Here is an 18,337-nt window from a genome sequence, read left to right as displayed (position 1 = left end):
CGTACAGGGTAATCAGATTCAAAACAGAGAATCCCTCTAGGCAAAAACCTTAAGTTACAAAAAGACACAAAAACAGGAATATACATTCCATTCAGCACAACTTATTTTATCAGCCATTTAAACAAAACAGGTTTCAGAGTAGCAGCCGTGTTAGTCTATATTCGCAAAAAGTAAAGGAGTACTTGTGGCACCTTAGAGACTAAAAAAATTATTTGAGCGTAAACTTTTGTGAGCTACAGCTCACTTCATGAAGTGAGCTGTAGCTCACAAAAGCTTATGTTCAAATAAATTTGTTAGTCTCTAAGGTGCCACAAGTACTCCTTTTCTTTAAACAAAACAGAATGTAACGCATATCTAACTAGATTGCTTACTAACTCTTTACAGGAGTTCTGACCTGAATTCCTGCTCTGGTTCTGGCAAAAGCATCACACAGACAGACCCTTTGTTTCCTCCCGCCCCCTCCAGCTTTGAAAGTATCTTGTCTCCTCATTGGTCATTTTGGTCAGGTGCCAGTGAGGTTATCTTAGCTTCTTAACCCTTTACAGGTGAAAGGGTTTTTCCTCTGGTCAGGAGGGATTTAAAGGTGGTTTATAGGTGGTTCCCTTTATATTTATGACAACCATATAGAGCAGAGAGTCAATATATGTTACATTAATTTTGCAAATAGACACTGTATGTTTAGAGACTTTAGGGCAGACATATTCAAACGTATACGAACAAGGGTTTGAGCTGCATCACCGGAGCACTGCCAGCTTCTGTGATACATCATAGTCCTGGATAATGTCAACTCCACAAAACTTGATCTTAATAAAGCTTTTTGTTGCCAGAAAACATTTGCTGTTAAACTGTTTTGAAACACAATCTACTTCCCCTCGCAGCTGTCATGTCCCGTTAATCCTTGAGCTTCTCTCACTGTAATGCTTTTGTTGCTAAATTAACTCAATGGAAGCCCTTTCAGAGACATTTTACAGATAACTTTAGGACTCTCCTGATGAAAGGCATATTAGTGAGAGGTACCAGAATTTCTTACATGTACTGAGTCTCTCTCTTTTATCCCTGCCTTTTTACTGTTAGTACTTAACTGGTCTACTATTTGTATAAGAAGTGGGCTCAAGCTGAAAAATACAGATCTGGACTATGAACACTCCAAAATTGGGGGTTTGAGGGGGAGAAGGGGTGTTCAAATCTGGGATTTGGTTTGAGCCCATCTCAGATGTGATCTACACATGAATAAAAATTTTGGCCAATCCTTGAGTTCCAATTTTACATATTCAAAGCTCTGTTCGGAATCCACCTTGTTAGTTTTTTTCCTGGAGAAGACCCTAAATTTCTAGGCATATGTATGCATTTGGTTCTGGTTTGGATCAGGCCAAATTCTTAGGATGGTGGAACTCTTGAGAGAACAATTTATTGGACCAGATTTCCAACTACTGCCGATCAAAGTCGTGTGAGAAGTGATTGAGAGATTTTGATGCCATTTAAAAAAGTTAAAAACACAACACTTCTGAATAAAGTGAACAGCATATCTCGGGCCCTGTTTCTAACTGAATGTAGTTTTACACATAATATTGCAATAAGATGCTTTTAAAAGGTCTGAAAGGTCCTAACTTTTTTCTGAAATTGACTGGTCAGTGATAAATTCTAAAAATAATTAGATAAAAATTGAATTAAAAGCAGGTTTCTGAAAGTTCCCTAGAACAAAACAAATAGAGCAAAGTTAATATCTCTGGCAAAAGGCCTTAGGTTAGTCTCATGCAGCAGCTGTCCCTTATCCTTTCAAGCTGTTTGTGAAGGGCAGAGATCACTTACCAAGCACTGTATTATAACAGCTCTGAAAATTGCTTCTCCATTGGAAGCCATAACATGGCCTTTCTATTCCTTGTTTACGGATCCCCAAGAGAGCATCTTGGTCTCCTTATCCTGACAGAAAAGGCCTTTTTCTCTACACACAATATTGACACAATCATCACATGCTAAATAATAAACATATTGACTATTGTCAACATAAATGGATTCCCACCTTAGTTTGAGCTCTATCCAACCTTCCACCCCACTTGTCTTCCACAGATGAAAGCCTGAACAAATGGAGCTATTTCAACATCATAGGTATTTCTAGTGCACCCTATCGATTGCATTTAGGTAATACAGTCTCTAGATGGGACTGACTCCAAAGTCTTGAAGGTCAACAAACTCTGCTTTGTTACAGTGAGTGGGAGAAGCAAATTCCAGATCTGAAAGCACTTGGCCTCATCTACACAAATTTAATCTTAATTTTTGTATCTACATTTATGGAGGGAAGTAGTGTTCTCAGGTAGCCATGATGCATATCAGATAGGACTTTACACCATACTTCAAAATAAACCCCTTAGATAGCACCTAGAAGAAGGCTGAAAGCCAGTGTAGTCTTTGAAGAATTGGAGATTGATTATCTGAAAGGTTTTTCAGTGAATGTAGTTCTACACAGTACAATAAACTCATCCTGAAGTCTTCCCTAGGATTCCAGCTTTGTACCCACTAGAGGAGAACGCTTCTACTTTGAGCCAGTTATCTAGAATACAGGAAACATGAAAAACTACAGTGTTTACAGTGGGAAAAGAGTTAAATAGTTGTGTCTGTCATTATTCAAAGTTCTGTATAAAAAAACATGATTTTTTCTACATTCCACTGGACTAAAACTGGCCTAGGAACATGTTTCTTTAATGCCGTAAAATCCATGTTGTGGCTGCCATTCTGTAGCTCAGGAGCATTGGTCTCTCTTGGAGCTCATTACTGGGGCTATATAATTGGTTACACAGAGGCCACTATTGAGTACACAAGATACGCTCTTTGATCCAATGGATCGAAGCGTTGCCTTGGCAACACATCCAGTGTGGATACGGGAGAGAGAGGTCATGAAATTAAACCTGGCTTTGTCACATGGCAGCGGTTGGCCACAGGTCTAGCCCAGAATATCTCATTTTAGTGTAAAATCACCTCCTGCCTTCCAATACCTAGACACAGTGGGGTGCCCTGAAGATACCATTAACTCTTAGAGCACTAAAGTATACTCCTCTTCAGATGCTGTAAATTAGAGTTTAGCACCCAATCTCTCCTACCTTGGCTGCTATCATGACAGGCATAAGGAGGAGGTGGCATGGGATCTCCACCTTCCTCAAGATAAACTCTCAATGGTGCCCCTCCATGACGATTTCAGGAATTTGTCTCTGTACAACTTATGAATTCTGGTTGTTATGAAACTATTGTATCTGGGAATGTCTCTGTGTGGATGTGGAATTCACCATTTGCTGACATGGGTTGCAGTACAGTACCTCCCAGACCAGGGACAATGGAGAATCATTAACAGCTGTGTGCTGACCGAACAATGGGTATGCTAAGGAGATTGGCTGAAGCTAGTTTTTGCAACTAGTCTGCAGGGAGGGGGAAGCGGACAGAGTGGAAAATTCCCAAAAAGTACAAAGATGACAAGGCAGGGCTTTAAAAAGGACCCACGGGAAGAAGAAAGGGAAAAGACTTTTGGAGACACAGGAAGCATTCAGACAAGAGATGAGTAGGCTTTCATAGCAACGGGGTGGTCTGGATTAACCACAGGATGAGCCAAGATCAGAAAGAGCTAGCTACAGGAGATAGAGGGGTGGCAAGAATATGAAGAGAAGCCATGTGCAGGAGAGGGAATCTGGCTCTGCCCATGTGAAGAAGAGGATTCTGCCCAAGTCCAAAGAACTCTGCAGAGTGATGAGGAACCTGAGCCAGGGAAATGCACTGAAGTATATTTGTTATTTTGTATAGCTCTGTGTATGTCTCATGCTACTACGTAAAGAGTAATAGAGTTTTACAAACCTGTGCAAAGTCTGTCTGTAGGTTTTCACTACTGTGTATCCCTGAAGAGGTAAACTGTAAACCCGAAAGCTCACACCTTTGGTGGGATCCTGGGGAATATGCACTAGATGCGGGGGAAGCTAGGGGAAGATGACACTGCTTCCAGGAACTAAGCAACTGGGCTTCACTGTCCTCCCTGCCACAAGAGCATCAAACACAAGTCCTGCACCTGGACCGCGTACCTACAGGCCCAAAACCAGGGACAAAAAGAAAAGGAGTACTTGTGGCACCTTAGAGACTAAAATTTATTAGAGCATAAGCTTTCGTGAGCTACAGCTCACTTCATCGGATGCATTAGATGAAGTGAGCTGTAGCTCACGAAAGCTTATGCTCTAATAAATTTGTTAGTCTCTAATGTGCCACAAGTACTCCTTTTCTTTTTGCGAATACAGACTAACACGGCTGCTACTCTAAAACCAGGGACAGTATCTCAACTCTGCCCAGCCCCAGCAAGCTAAGGACATGTGGGAGTTAGCATTTGGATCCTCTCATATCAGTCTGGTGAGTATCCAGCAGGGGGAGCTCAACCATATCTGGAAAGACAGCCCTTCCACTCCCCAAAATTAAACCAAACCAAACCAAAACCAAAACAAACATTTGCAACAAGCAGCCAAGAAATCTAGCTCCTGTCAAGCCAACCTGGCAGCATCTTAAATTTATTATCCAATCAGCAGGCTGGTCCCATCTCCCAGCCCTGTGGAAGCGACAGGAAGTTGGAAGAGCAAACCAGGGGAGAAGTAGGAATGGAATTCTGAGAGGTGGATTAAAAGAAGGGAGCAAAAGGTTTGGACACACAAAGGTGATCTTTCAAAAGTCCCATTCTGGTGGAATTGTGCGGGCTACTCAGAAGGTGTTAACTTGGCTTTTGGAGCCAGCCATTACAGCCCTATTGGGTTCTACTGAGGTATTGATGCTCTTATATGACGCACAGCACAATAGTGTCTGAGCACCTTGAGACAATAAAGCAAACAGCACCTCCATATTGAGGACATCCAGCAAGAAATGCTGAAATTTATTCATCAAACTTTCATACATCCAATAAAGACCTCTGATTTTGTACTTATAATTTACAACAGCTGTAGAAAAGGAAACAATGAAATGTGCTGTATTAAAGTGCAATGGTGTGTATAAGATCACAAAAATAATGGAAAGGATGTGGCAATGAGATAGCTGAAAGAACACAGTCTCATTATAGGACTGTGAAAGTAAATTATGTTACAGATCATTTACAAAATAACTTACAAACAAGAAGGCAAACCAATATTTCTGCGCATTGCTATTTCATTATCACATAGGCTAAACAGTCCTGGCCAGCACAGTTTTGTATAGGATATTTAAGAAGGAACAGATGAATCCTTTTTTGGAAATGATGCATAAAGTAAAAACCCTGACCAGCCTTCATACTGCAGTATTGCAAGAAACTTAAGTATTTATGAATTGTAAAGTGACACATTTTCAGCAGCATGAATACTATAAATACTTCTTTTACACAGATATATATATATAGATATATATATACATACACACACACACACACACACACACACACACATTTATACATACATTTATGCACTGGCCACAGCCAGCTGCATTTTGATTGTAACTGGGACAGGAATCGCTTCTGATAACTAGAAAACTAAGATAATTCTTTTGAGGCATTTCTCTTTTAGCTGTTCGCATGATAGAGTGTAAAATCAAGATTTCTTATATTCGGTTAGACTTCTAGGTGCGGAGCACCAGCAGTTCCCATTGATTGCAATAGCAGCTCACTGCACTCAGTGCTTCTGAAAATCTAGCCCTCAACACTCCAGATTATTTTAAGTAATACAGTACACGGACCAGGAAAAAATGATATTCCAGAATAAGCAAAAAAAAAATGAAAGTTGATACACTGTTTGCATTTGTAAGGCTGAACTGCAAAGAATATCTGAGGAGGTGATAATTTACAGCATTTACATTATACCCTGAAAAACTGTATGTTTATGATTTCCCTCCCTTTGAAAAAAGGATTTAAAATATTTGTCCACAACGAAGTCCAGATTTTTTTTAAAATAAAGTAATTGCCCTCACCCTCCCATTTTATAGAAAAAATACACAATTGTTTAGATTTTTCCATCCTTTTGAGTAAATCTACAAACATACATCCTTAGCTAAAAGGTTCAGGTTTCTAATCCTCACAATAAATCTTCAGCATTAGGAAAGCTCTTAAGCTATATAGTGTAGCTGGCATAGTTTCATTTGCCTGTAACCATCTTCTAACTAACTGTTAGAGCTGAAGACAACCACATTGATTTACAAATCATTAAGAAATCACTTAAGTAATACAAACATTTTATGTTTCAATGTGTACCTTAGTAATGAAAAATAATTTTGTATCAAAGATGCTATTAAATTGCCAATGTTACGTAAACACAGTGATTCTTGGTAAAGAACTTAGTTCAGAGGCCAAAATACCTCAAAAATGGCCACACAGTAAAATAGACACAGTAAAAAATGCTAGAAAAGATAAAATAGTCTTTTCTTTTCATGCTATTGTGGTCAGTGAATTGTCCATTTCTTTTGCACCACAGCCTGTGAAGATGCATTTTACTGCAGAAAGCACAGTGCTAAAAATTCAAGACAAGATAATGGCTGGACCTACATTTAATTCCCGGTTATTGTAAAAGAGACTCCATATACTGCATTAACTCAGAAGTATCCTTACAGGAAGGTTTTTGGAAGAGAACTATAAACTCAGATTTCTTATCCTTATTTCTATATTATACAATTATTTTTTATTTCATTATTTTACAATAGGATTTATCACAGAGGAACACATTCCTGTCTCATCCTGTTCTTCTGGTTGTGGTTAAATGGTGTGTCTGTAGAAATTTGATGGCAATATCCATGGGAAAACTTGCTTTGAGATTCAGACTTCAGATCAGAAGCTTCTAGAAGATCCCATTTCAGATAATTTACTTTTCTTTATAATCTCAAACTCCACATACTTTTCACTGAGCTCTTCCTAGGGATAGCTCTGTAAATCACCATTTAAAACATGAGACAGGCAACGCACACATGCTGGATCTCCATTTCAGTCCAACGTTCAAAAGTCTGCACAAGATGCTGGAAGTTCACAGGTGACTTGGGGAAACATTAGCATTAGTCCTTGATGTCTCAGAAGCTGGTGCTGCCAGCATTGCAACTTTCATTGTAACTTGATGATGAACTCAAAGTACTGCATCCAGTGCCTGATTCTGGAGTAGGAGGGAAAACAAATCACAAGAAACATGCTATGTTATTTGTTCTTTCAAAATGCTTACTATATAAATGTTTAGCTAAACTGACCATTGCCACATTTACAGTTACTCTCTTACCAGAACTGCTTAAAGACTGAGCTGATTTTGAGTTGCCAATGAGCATCAATAAATTGTTGGCTGGCACCAAACCTTCTTTCCCAGTGCTCAGGTTCTTCACATACCTAAGAAAAGAATTTTACTGTCAAACTATTTACATTTTTTAACATATGCTCTTTATACACACACAGAAATTCTTCAGAGTATAGGACATCAAAATTGATGAGGTACTTATGTGCATTTTCAAGCAGCTACGCGCAATTTTCCATACCAAAGTCTGTCCTCCCCTTCACGGATCAGCTGAACGAGGTCTCCACTTTTCACTGCAAGATCTTCAGAACCTCTTTTCTCATAATCAGTCACAACAGTGTATTTACCAGGATTCTAAATGCACAGAAGGAAAAACAAACAAACAAATTAAACTGTACAGTAAAAATAACAGATATTAAGCAGATATTGACTTTTGTACTGCTGGGGTAATTTGTTTTTTTTTTTTAAAACCATAGTGAAGCCGAGGTGAATACTTACTTTGAGGGACAATAAACCTTGCTATTCACCCAAAATGTGAAGTCAGTATATGTATTCTCACAAATATCCTGAATGACTTCCTGAGAAACATCTGTACATCTCTCATTATGTCAATTAATTAAAAACCAAACCAAAACAAAACAAAAAAAACCCCAACCCTCATTCAGGTTCTAAACAGGAGATAAAATTTAAAGTCCAGAAAAAGCTTAGGTGAATCAGTCAGTGAACCAGAGATTTATATGTGCGATTTCATTGGATAATATTGCTTTCTAACTCACTATTATTCATTACTGAGGCAGTAAACAATAGACACCTGTATTACTTTCACAGTTCTTTGGTATGTAATATAAACAACTGCAGATGCTATGAGTCCAAATGACAAAAAACTTTCACAAAGTACTTATGCAAGCCCAACCTTAAATTGAAATTTTGCCTGATTAAGGACTTCAAGCTGGGGTTATTTTTTTTTTTTGCTGCAAGTTCAAACAAAATTCCCATATACAAGATACTTTTATTATATTAATTAGTGATGAAAATTTCACTAAATTGGTAGGAAGATATTTCTGGTTACCAGCTTCATCTCTCCTCCACCTTCTCCTTCTTCTTCCTCTGCATCTGATGAATTAAGTGGGTCCTCAGCACTAGACCAACCATCATTTTCTTCTGAGACATCAAGTGAATGAGATGTTTTAGCCCAACCTGGGTAAACAAATAGCCTATAGTTATTAACTTTGTAAAAATATCCCAGAAACAAGAAAAACTCACACTGACTTCAGTGAGACCAGGATAGCACCCAAAGTCTGTAATAGTTACTTATATATCAAGTAGAAATAGGAGGAAAATGTTAGGTGGGAAAATATTTATACCCTTGGGGCCAAATTCACTGCTGGCGTAATTCCTATGAAGTTGTGCTATTTTCTGGCAGTGGTGAATTTGGGCCCTAATGTTTTTTAAAAGAAAATAAGCAGAATAGAAAAAGTCCCTCTGTTTTTTTACATATTATATATATATATACACACACGGTGTATGGCTGTTTTTCTTGGGAGGCAGCAGAAACAGAAATTACTTCCAATTTGTGTGTTGCTGAGGACTGGTGAATAGGTGTGAAATCGTCAAAGAAGCTTAACTGGATAATCAGAAGATGGCAATAGTGGTCTGATTTTCTAAATTGCTGAGCACCTGCCGTTCCCATTGAAGTCACTGACTTCAGCAACTCATCAGATCCGCAAAAAGAAAAGGAGTACTTGTGGCACCTTAGAGACTAACAAATTTATTTGAGCATAAGCTTTCGTGAGCTACCGCTTGCATCGCATCCAATGAATTGAGCTGTAGCTCATGAAAGCTTATGCTCAAATAAATATATTAGTCTCTAAGGTGCCACAAGTACTCCTTTTCTTTTTGCGGATACAGACTAATACGTCTGCTACTCTGAAACCTGTCATCAGATCAGGTTGCTATTGTTCAAAGCCAAACTGGGGTGACAAACTGCACAGTAATACTAAGAGAATTCATCATGATTAAAACTGTTGCAGTGACCACCCCAGGAACACAGACGTATTTATCACATTGTAAAATGTTACTATTTTTCCCATGACGAGTAATGCAGGCTAACCCATTTCACTTATTTACAATGCTGAATCACATCCAAGGTACACAACTTGCTGTTCCAAATAAAAATCAAACTAAGGTTGCTTTTCACTGAGGTCAGCAGGTCCTTAAAAAAACCAAAGTAACCACAAACATATGCATGCGATTCTTAATCATAAAAGCAAATAATGATAAAACAGATTAGGAAAGTTTCAGAATTCATTTTTTATGATAAATTTCTGTTCAGGACAAACAGTTACATCATTAATACCCAGTGAAAAGAATGACAGGAGGAACACGCCCCAAGCCAACTCTAAATATAAAAGCATGATAATAATCACTTATACTGGGGGGGCGGCGGGGGGAAAGCGGGGAACCCAGAATTTTTGCTTTCCATTGAATCTGTGAGGCAGTTTCTATTTCCTGCACCACTGGACGATACATGTTACAAAAACTGTTCTAGTACTAGCAGAGTAAAGCCAAACCAATCTCTAATCCACAGCACACCAAAAACATAGGTTCATGTGGCCCAGGACTGATACTTTACCTTGCCTGCGCTGGGCTGCTGGTAGAAGATTAGAAGTACTGACCCATTTGGCCCTGTCCAATGTTAATACTGAACTTGCATCTGTGAAAGAACTGAGTAACAAGTTCCTGCTTCATTCCACTCAAATTTCATTTTTAGCTTAAAAGCTACCTTTATTGTTGGGCTTGTGAGATGCAACTAGAACCCTTTTCATTTTTTTAAATAAAAAAACCACAATATAATAGAGGAAAGTAATTTTGCCGTCTGTCCCTGGTCCTCAATTCTGCCAGGCCAACAAAAAAAACATGGGACTAAACTTGGTGTTTGCCAATTATCACTCTGCTCATATGTTGCATCGTGTTTCTCCCACTCTTTATCCTGTCTGGTTTTTTTGATGCTAAATTCTTTGGGGGCATGGACTACCTCTTATCATGTGTTCATACAGTGCCCAGTGCTACTGGGCCCCAAATCTTGGCTGGGGTGCTAGACACTGCGGAAATTCAGATAACAGTAGTGTTACTATTCATGAAGGGTAGCATTCAATTTAAAAATAAGAAAGAGTCGAAAGTGATTCTGCATCCATGTTGGGGAAAAACACAAAAGCTCACAGAATATCCAAGAGTGATTTCCTATTACTTTCAGGCAGCACTAGCTCAATGCTGACAAAACACCAAACAAGAAAAAAAATGCCCTTTTCCCCCCCCGAAGAACTTTCTACCTGAGGAACCTTAGAAAGGAAGCAAAAGAAAAAGGCAGAGAACCTATGAGAAAAGTGATTGCTAGCAAAGAAATCAGGAGGAGGATAAAATTCAGTTACAAGGCCTGATTTTGATTGAACTTGCACCAGTTTTACACCAGTCATTTCAACTGAGTGGCACAGCCCATCTATTCTCCCAAGGCTTTGGTGGGCAGAGGGAAGGCAAAGTGGTGGAAAGGAAAAAATGGGAACAGAGATGCGTGACGCGGGGATGGCAGGACGTTTTAAATTTAATTTAGTTTCTTGGTTATTTTCTTTCTCAAATCAACAGTCTATTCAAGGATTGTAAAGAAATCTTTGTTGGGAGCTCAGGGTATGCAGCTTGTATTATAGTGTTACTAATGGAAATGAACAAACAAACTTAATTTCTTCATAGGATAGAGAATCTCAATGATATAACAGCATCATTGTCCGAGTTTTTTCTAAGGTACATGCTTTCTAAAAAGATGGCTGTAGGATCCAACTCACACCCAAATATATGATTTAAACATTTATTTTTAATCAAAAAGCAGAAGCTGTCACGTGAACTGGATTTGGATTATCTGAGCCACCAGGACAAAATCATTTTCTCTCCAAACCCAGATAGAGTTCTACAGAGGATAAGGTACTGGACTGGACATCCATTTTCCCTTCTGATTCTGCAACAGACTCCCACAGGATTGTCTTCACCTCTCCCTACACCTTCTCAGGGAACCCCCCTCTTAGAGTTCCCATTCCCTTGCAAAGACTCCTGAGCAAAACTTTTCTTCCTTGTAATATCCTCAAAGTCCAGACCTTTCATATTAGCTGGGAAGTCTAGCAGGTTTGGCTGGTTTTCTACAGAGCTCAGATGTCAGAGACCTTTAGATTCCACATGCATAGAGGCTGCATACACACTCAGAGTGCATTGAACACCCCACAGCATAGGCAAAGTGAATGCTGTTGGATAATATCACACCCAAAAGCCTGCAACACCAGCTGGGCTTTCACAGGCGGCATGGTTAAAGACAAAGGTTGAAGAAATCTTGGAAAGTGGGCTTTGGAAGAAGTGTGTGTTCTGTAGGGGAAATATTGCCTGAGAGTGTACAAGAAGGGTGTGGAACCAGTATCATGGAAATTAGCTGATGACAATACTGTTGTGCACACACTATCATATGCGCACTCACACTTATTTGATATAAATATTACATTAGAGATCTATGGCTTATTGTGGAGTACAAAAGGTGATATCACTCTACCTCTTAAACCAAAAGGAGTTGGATCACTCTTTACTTCATGTCGTTTAGCTTTTTTGTCAGGGCTGGTAGGAGAAGCTGCAGTAGGATGAATAGGCAAAAAACACAGAGGAGAGATATTGAAGAACTGGAAAAAACAGAATAGGTAGATTGCATGCTAAGTACCTTTGAGTTTACACTGGAATATAGTAAATGGCTCCTGATTAATCTAACTTATTTTGGTTGCCATTGATTGATTATAACAAAAGGAATTAATTTTTTGGGTATTACATCCATTATGTGCTAAATTGGCAAGACATTTTTACAATTAAGGATACAAATATATGATTTTTTTTTAAAAAACTGTAAATCAACAGAATACAATTAATCTGCATTTTCGGTGCAAACATTATATGAACATGATCATTTTATTTTGGCAAAACTAATTCTACAGCAGTACCTGGTCCTGTCAGAAGGATCATTGGCAATGTCTGGTTTTTAGCAGTAGGAGATGGAGTTTCTGTCAAGGCAAGCATGGAATATTAGTGCTTACCTTATATGTCCTTTAGAGACACTATCCTGATACAGTCTCTCCAGAAAGAACTCAAAGGTAATCAGGGTTTAAAAAGACATGTTAAGAGGGTGCTTGAAAATCATGTGTTCTACTAAGTGTTGTCATATTAGTGCAATGCAGACTATTTAAAGGGAATCAATCAAAGCAAGAAGGACTGTACAATTCTACAAATGCATTTATTTGGCAGCAGGAAGCAAAAACTGAAGACCTCTTTTGAAAAGAACTGAATTCTTATTTCCTTATATCCTTGAAAATAGCAACAGCCTTGCATTAAGTACTGCAAATTTGATTAATAAGAAGTTAAGAAGAAAACACTTCTAACTAAACATTGGTTCCCTACTGGTTATAATAACCAGATCAGATTCACTGAAGGTGGAGCATGGTGCTGCTCATTCAGTCTGAGGGTAAGCAAAGGAGGTTTCCACTACTACCCTCCTTCAGTGTTCCCACTGGAGATGAGCAGCTTAAACTCTTTCTGGGGACTCCATGGAGGGAACTGATGTGTACATAAACTGGATTCAGCACTCCCCGCATGTCACTCTGACCACTCCACTGTCATGGCTAGCACCATGCCCTAAAACACCCCATCACCAAGTGCAATACAAATTATAGGCTCTTGGTACTGTCTACCTTCCCCAGTGGACTTTCTACCTCAGGACCCTTTGGCCAGGGTCTATGATAGCAAAAACCAACTTAAACTTAGGAGAGAAACTAAGCTATATATCCCTATCTGTGTGTATATATTCACACAGAAACACACCCACGACAGACCAACTACAGTCTTGCTTGGAAAACAGGTTCTAGCTTGTTAAAAAATTACCTTTCTGACTTTTCAGGTTAGTAAAGCCCTGAAGTGTAAAGCGCTTTTTTGACAGTGCAGAGCATTCTGAGGTAGAACTAATTACTGTATCATCTACAAATGAAGAAAGAGATGGAAAGAGAGAAAGGGGAAAGACACATGAAAAGGTCAAGGCAAAATCATCCAACACTATGCCAGGGAACTAGCATTTTGAGGGAGAAATAAAAGACAGGAAGTTCATGCATTGCAGAAGAATCCAAGGAACAGTTTATCACCACTGTGCAGACCTTTACATTTAAAAGTGGTCTAGTGGCTGAACTCAGTGATGGGAACTAAATCACAGAGGAATAAAGGGCTCTTCATCAGAACACTCTCAGCAGGGTTTTAAGAGAGTTTTGAGGTAGTATCAAGACATTTGTCCTGTAAAAGAGAAATCTGGGAAACAATCAAATCTGCAGGGTCTATCTACAGTGCTGGCCCTGCAACAAAAAAACCCCCCAAAAGCATACTCCTAGCTCTCGCTTTACATTGGACACACTACATTCCCCCTTGGTAAGGTACTATACGCCCATGGATAATTTAATTGTAACTGGGACTCACCTTTGCCTTTCTCGGGGTACTTCGGTGCTACTGAAGTGACACAACCTTCTGGACTTGTGGGATCAGTTTTTCTCTCTTCTAGTTTGACAGTTCTTCCCTGATTCCTTGAAGGACTGTTTATCAGAAGAAAATTAAGACAATAAACCTCCTGTAGTTCTAAGTCTGAACAGGGATGGCAGATATCTGTCCCTTCTGCAGGGCACAAGGCTGCTTTTACTACTTCCTGCAGACATACATGCAGAAGAGTGTGCATGGACCATAGTTTCTGCTCCCTGGAAAGCTAGGATGGGGACTGTCACCCAATGATTGCAGCCATGTGTGTTATGGTTGCTGCTGTGGCTGAGGAAGGATTCAGGACTCCTCCCCCACATGCCCCTAATCTGGTGATCTCTGACTTAGCAGAGCTCTGAACATCGCATCTGCTAAGAATGATGGAGTGGAGTCAGCTTGCTAGCTGTTACCACTGGGCAGATAGGCAACTGGTGAAGGAGGAAACACAAATGGAGTTGTGGAGCCAGAAGGGGTTCCCATCTCAATGTTAGATTCCAGGGTGGGAATTAGAGGGCTGACTCTAGAACCCTGTACAGCTGGCACATTTTCCTTGTGGCCCTTGTGGGCCAAGGTCCCCATCTTTCTGCACCCTCTGTTCCACTTGCGGAGGGGAAGGGGCTAGGACTCAGAGCGAGCTGAGTCCTGTGGAGTAGGCTGAAGAGAGCCTATCACTGAGTTATGGGTTATATGGTAGAGCCCTGTAAACCCTGCACTAGAACCAATTAAATGCCTCATGAATGATAGCGTGGGTGATGGGTGGGTAGTGCCCCTCCTCTGTGTCAGTGTAATAAAAGTTGTGGCCTGCTCTTTAAAATCCACGTGTTAGTTGTCATTTCACTGCTGTGTCCAAATCAAAGATGAATAGCACTTTTTTCTTTGTTTCTTGGAGTTTAATATACAAATTTTTACAATAAAATATAATAAATAATGCTATATTCTGGACACACGCAATCTGGTATGCTTTGGTACGTATAGGTATACTAGACTGAGCTATTTTCTAGTTCATTCCATTGCTATTAGCTCTTCATTTAAAACAATATGTAAAAGTTCAAGGAGCTATTTAAACCCCAGGGCTGCTTTTCTACCACTGTAGAATTACAGAAGCACCAAAGAAAAATTAAGTAGTAAAATGTATAGAAGGAGCCAAGTGGACAAAAGAACTACAGATGAACCTCACTGATAAGCCTAATGTATTTTGTAACTACCTGCTATGTCTTAGGCCACCAAATTGATTTGACGACGTATTTACTTACCTTGTACAAGTTGAGGCAGGTATAGGTAAACTGTGTGTCTGTTCTAGTGTTCTGTGCTGACTAGCTTCTGCAAGGAAGAAAAATACCTATCAAAATAATTTAGTTGTACTTGGAGCCTTTGTATTCAGAATTTTCTTACAAACCAGATGTATAGAATGGGGTTTCCAGTACAAAACTGCACTGTGTAGAATGGAGAAGGAAAGAGATAAAGAGAATGTTTTACCTCTGCATGCCTGCAGTTGGCTAGTTAACACTTTTCTAATTTCATTTACCCAGGTAGCTTTAATTTCAGGGGTTGGCGCCTATCACAAAAAAGAAACCAGTGATCAAATATTGAAAGCTAGTTTCACTAAACAGTGCATGCAAAAACACACCTAGGAAGAGTCCTAAAGAAAAGATAAACAGAACTTTCTATCAGGGCCTTGGGGGAAGGGGAGTTATTTTAAGTTTTAGCTGGGGGGCAGGGACTGGAGCTTTTGTCACTGTCATAGAAACTTAATTTCTCTAATGAGAAAATTAACAAGACTTTTTTTTTTAATGCTAATTGTTTTGGTGAAATGTCGGGAATTTTATATTTTTCATCATAAAGGCCTAGATTCTGCAAACACACACATGCTGACTTTTACATGCCTGAGCAGTGTCACTGAAGTCAATGGGTAGCTCAGGTGTGTAAAGTTAAGCACATTTGTAAGTTCTTGCAGGATCAGGGAATAAGTTCACACAGTTTTACTCCACTTTTTGGTCAATGACATCGGAACTTGTAGCACAAAACGATTAGGCTGCAAGCATTACTGGCTCATACCCAAACCAGAAAAGTGTCTCACAGCTTTTAATCCTCTTCAGGCTACACAAGACTTGCTGCAAGTCTCTACTTAGGCTCCTTGTCCAAGTGACATTGCTAAGACTGAAATAATAATTTCTGTGACTAGGAGCAACACTTCCAAACATACAGTAAGTGTGGAAAGCACCTCACCATTTATTCTGTGTAAGTGCATGGCTCAGAAATTAAAAATGATTAGTGCATAAAACAGAAATAAAAGCCAATGAGTTCATTTAAACTGAAGAGAAGCACCATTACCTGAATGATGTAAACTTCTTCCCTCGCATTATACCAGATTTCAAATTTCTTTGAGTCACCTTTAGCGTTCTCTGTTATCCCAACAGCTGTCATCTGGCAAACACAACAAGCTGATGATGACATGCTAAATATCAATTAAAATAATGGTAACAGAAGCCCATTAGTCATCTCCTTTTATCCCAATGCACTGAACTGTTTAACCCTATTCAGCAGAGTAATCTTTTCAGCACTGATCTGAGGTTTTGCACTCAAGACAAAAGAATATATTGATCATGTACCACCCGGGCATTATGCAGCTGAAGCAGGAGAGATTTAGGGCTTTATTCGCAGCTGTCACCGATGTGCCAAGATGAAAGGGGAGATTCTGTAAATTAATCACGGCAGACCCATAAATTATCTCATATTTAAGGGCCAGATTTGGACACCCTTACATTTTGGATGACCTTATTCCCCCAGTAATACCAATTACCAATTTAATATGGATAAGGGGATCACAATCTGGACTACATTAGCCTAATACAGTTTTGTAATCTCAAAACAGAATATATTGGAGTTAGAAAAGGGAGGCTGTGGAGAGATGGGGATGACAGGAAAGACACAGTGAATAGCATAAAAGGCAGAAATTATAACAATATTGGCCAGACTTGCTTCAAAGTGCAAATTCCATACTGCAAAAAATTGTTAAGGAGTTTAAGATAGCAAACTATATTAGGCACATGTGTTTACAAATAAAGGTACAGGTATAAAATGTCTTCAGTGGGTGAATGTAATATACTGTATTAAAGCAGCTCAAAGGCTAAAGGTACTACTTTTGTCTTATTCTTAATATGATTGCTAAATATCTTACGTTTAAGGAATGCTTATAACTGTATGAAGGTGCTTTTTCATATCCCTCTCCATTTTCTTCTCTCTTTTTACAGAACAACACTGCCTTCTCATGGAGGAACAGGTGCCTTTGCATTGGCTTGAAACGTGCCAAATCCTTCACTTTTGAGTGGCCCTTTTTATGATCAGTCCATACACTGAATGATCCTTGCATTAAAAGCTTGCCTAGTTCATTAAGGTTTCCCTGAAACAAGAACAGTGAAGTTGTTTACATTTTGAAGAGACACTATCAACTTGAAAACACATTTCCATCTGAAAATGTTGTTCTGGCAATACTGTTGTTGTTGCCAGAAACTCCCACAATCAGTAAGGGAGGGTGGACCCAAGAAGGTTTGATAGCATTAGATAGGAGAGCAGAAAATCTCTTGTAATTTTTGTGTGCGTGTGTGTGTGTGTATAAAATAAAATATATATATTTGTAAAAAAGGTGCTCCATCTAAATGTTTTTTTTAAAATAATAAAAATGGTTGACATTGATCCTTTAATACGCAATTTGTTTGGTTTATTAATCTTGAAAGTGGGAAGAATTTACACAAAGTTATGTGATGCAAGGCGGTTCAAATTAGCCTAAAGAGAACAGAAGCAGCATACCAGAGCAGCAATGCTGTTTCTTATTTAGAGTTTAACTATTCTCAACAAAGAAAGGATGAGGAATCCACCATTACGTGTACATTCATATCAACAAATCACACATAACATCATTATACATATCCAACAGCACATCAAATACCGAAGAGAAATATGATAGAGAATGATGTGAGATTAGCCAAAGACAAAAAAAGTCTTATCTGAACCTCTTTACTTTGATGGTTCTGATAAAATGGAACTTGGGGGTGAAATCCTGACCCTATTGAAATCAATGGGAACCGTCCAGAATCATAGATTCTAAGGCAAGAAGGAACCATTGTGATCATCTAGTCTGACCTCTTGTATAATGCAGGCCACAGAACTTCCCCCAAATAATTCCTAAAGCAAATCTTTTAGAAAAACATCCAATCTTGATTTAAAACTTGTCCGTGATGGAGAACCCACCATGACACTTGGTAAATTGTTCCAATGTTTCATTACCCTCACAGTTAAAAATTTACACCTATTTCCAGTCTTAATTTGCCTAGCTTCAACTACCAGCTGTTGGATTGTGTTATACCTCTCTCTGCTAGACTGAAGAGCCCATTATTAAATATATGTTCCCCAAATAGGTACTTATGGACTGTAACCAGTTCACCCCTTAACCTTCTCTTTATTAAAATAAATAGATTGAGCTCTTTGAGTCTATTACTCTAAGGCATGTCTTC

At 39.0% G+C, this 18,337-nt stretch overlaps 1 protein-coding gene across 26 annotated transcripts in view; it reads right to left on the bottom strand.

Moving 5' to 3' along the window:
- Positions 1–4,858: 4,858 nt before the first annotated feature.
- The window catches only part of MCF2L (MCF.2 cell line derived transforming sequence like), a 262,711-nt gene continuing 249,232 nt past the window's right edge, over positions 4,859–18,337 (bottom strand). For 12 of the 26 annotated variants that reach the window (XM_038367742.2, XM_038367762.2, XM_038367838.2 and 9 more), the window contains 12 exons: positions 17,005–17,226; positions 16,158–16,250; positions 15,303–15,381; positions 15,080–15,146; positions 13,776–13,888; positions 13,197–13,289; positions 12,263–12,322; positions 11,827–11,901; positions 8,311–8,438; positions 7,483–7,595; positions 7,233–7,336; positions 4,859–7,112 (listed from right to left, as the gene is read on the bottom strand). In XM_038367742.2, coding sequence (XP_038223670.1) covers positions 7,033–7,112; positions 7,233–7,336; positions 7,483–7,595; positions 8,311–8,438; positions 11,827–11,901; positions 12,263–12,322; positions 13,197–13,289; positions 13,776–13,888; positions 15,080–15,146; positions 15,303–15,381; positions 16,158–16,250; positions 17,005–17,226 — 1,227 coding nt within the window. In that variant the 3' untranslated portion in view covers positions 4,859–7,032. Of the gene's footprint in view, positions 7,113–7,232; positions 7,337–7,482; positions 7,596–8,310; positions 8,439–9,873; positions 9,955–11,826; positions 11,902–12,262; positions 12,323–13,196; positions 13,290–13,775; positions 13,889–15,079; positions 15,147–15,302; positions 15,382–16,157; positions 16,251–17,004; positions 17,227–18,337 lie in introns of all 26 variants that reach the window. The other 14 variants (XM_038367875.2, XM_043505299.1, XM_038367894.2 and 11 more) reach the window with 5 other exon arrangements.

The sequence above is a fragment of the Dermochelys coriacea genome, chromosome 1, assembly GCF_009764565.3.
Source record: "Dermochelys coriacea isolate rDerCor1 chromosome 1, rDerCor1.pri.v4, whole genome shotgun sequence".
Lineage (NCBI taxonomy): Eukaryota > Metazoa > Chordata > Testudines > Dermochelyidae > Dermochelys > Dermochelys coriacea.
The sequence above is the reverse complement of the archived record's forward strand: the minus strand, read 5'-3'. Positions and strand labels throughout refer to the sequence as shown.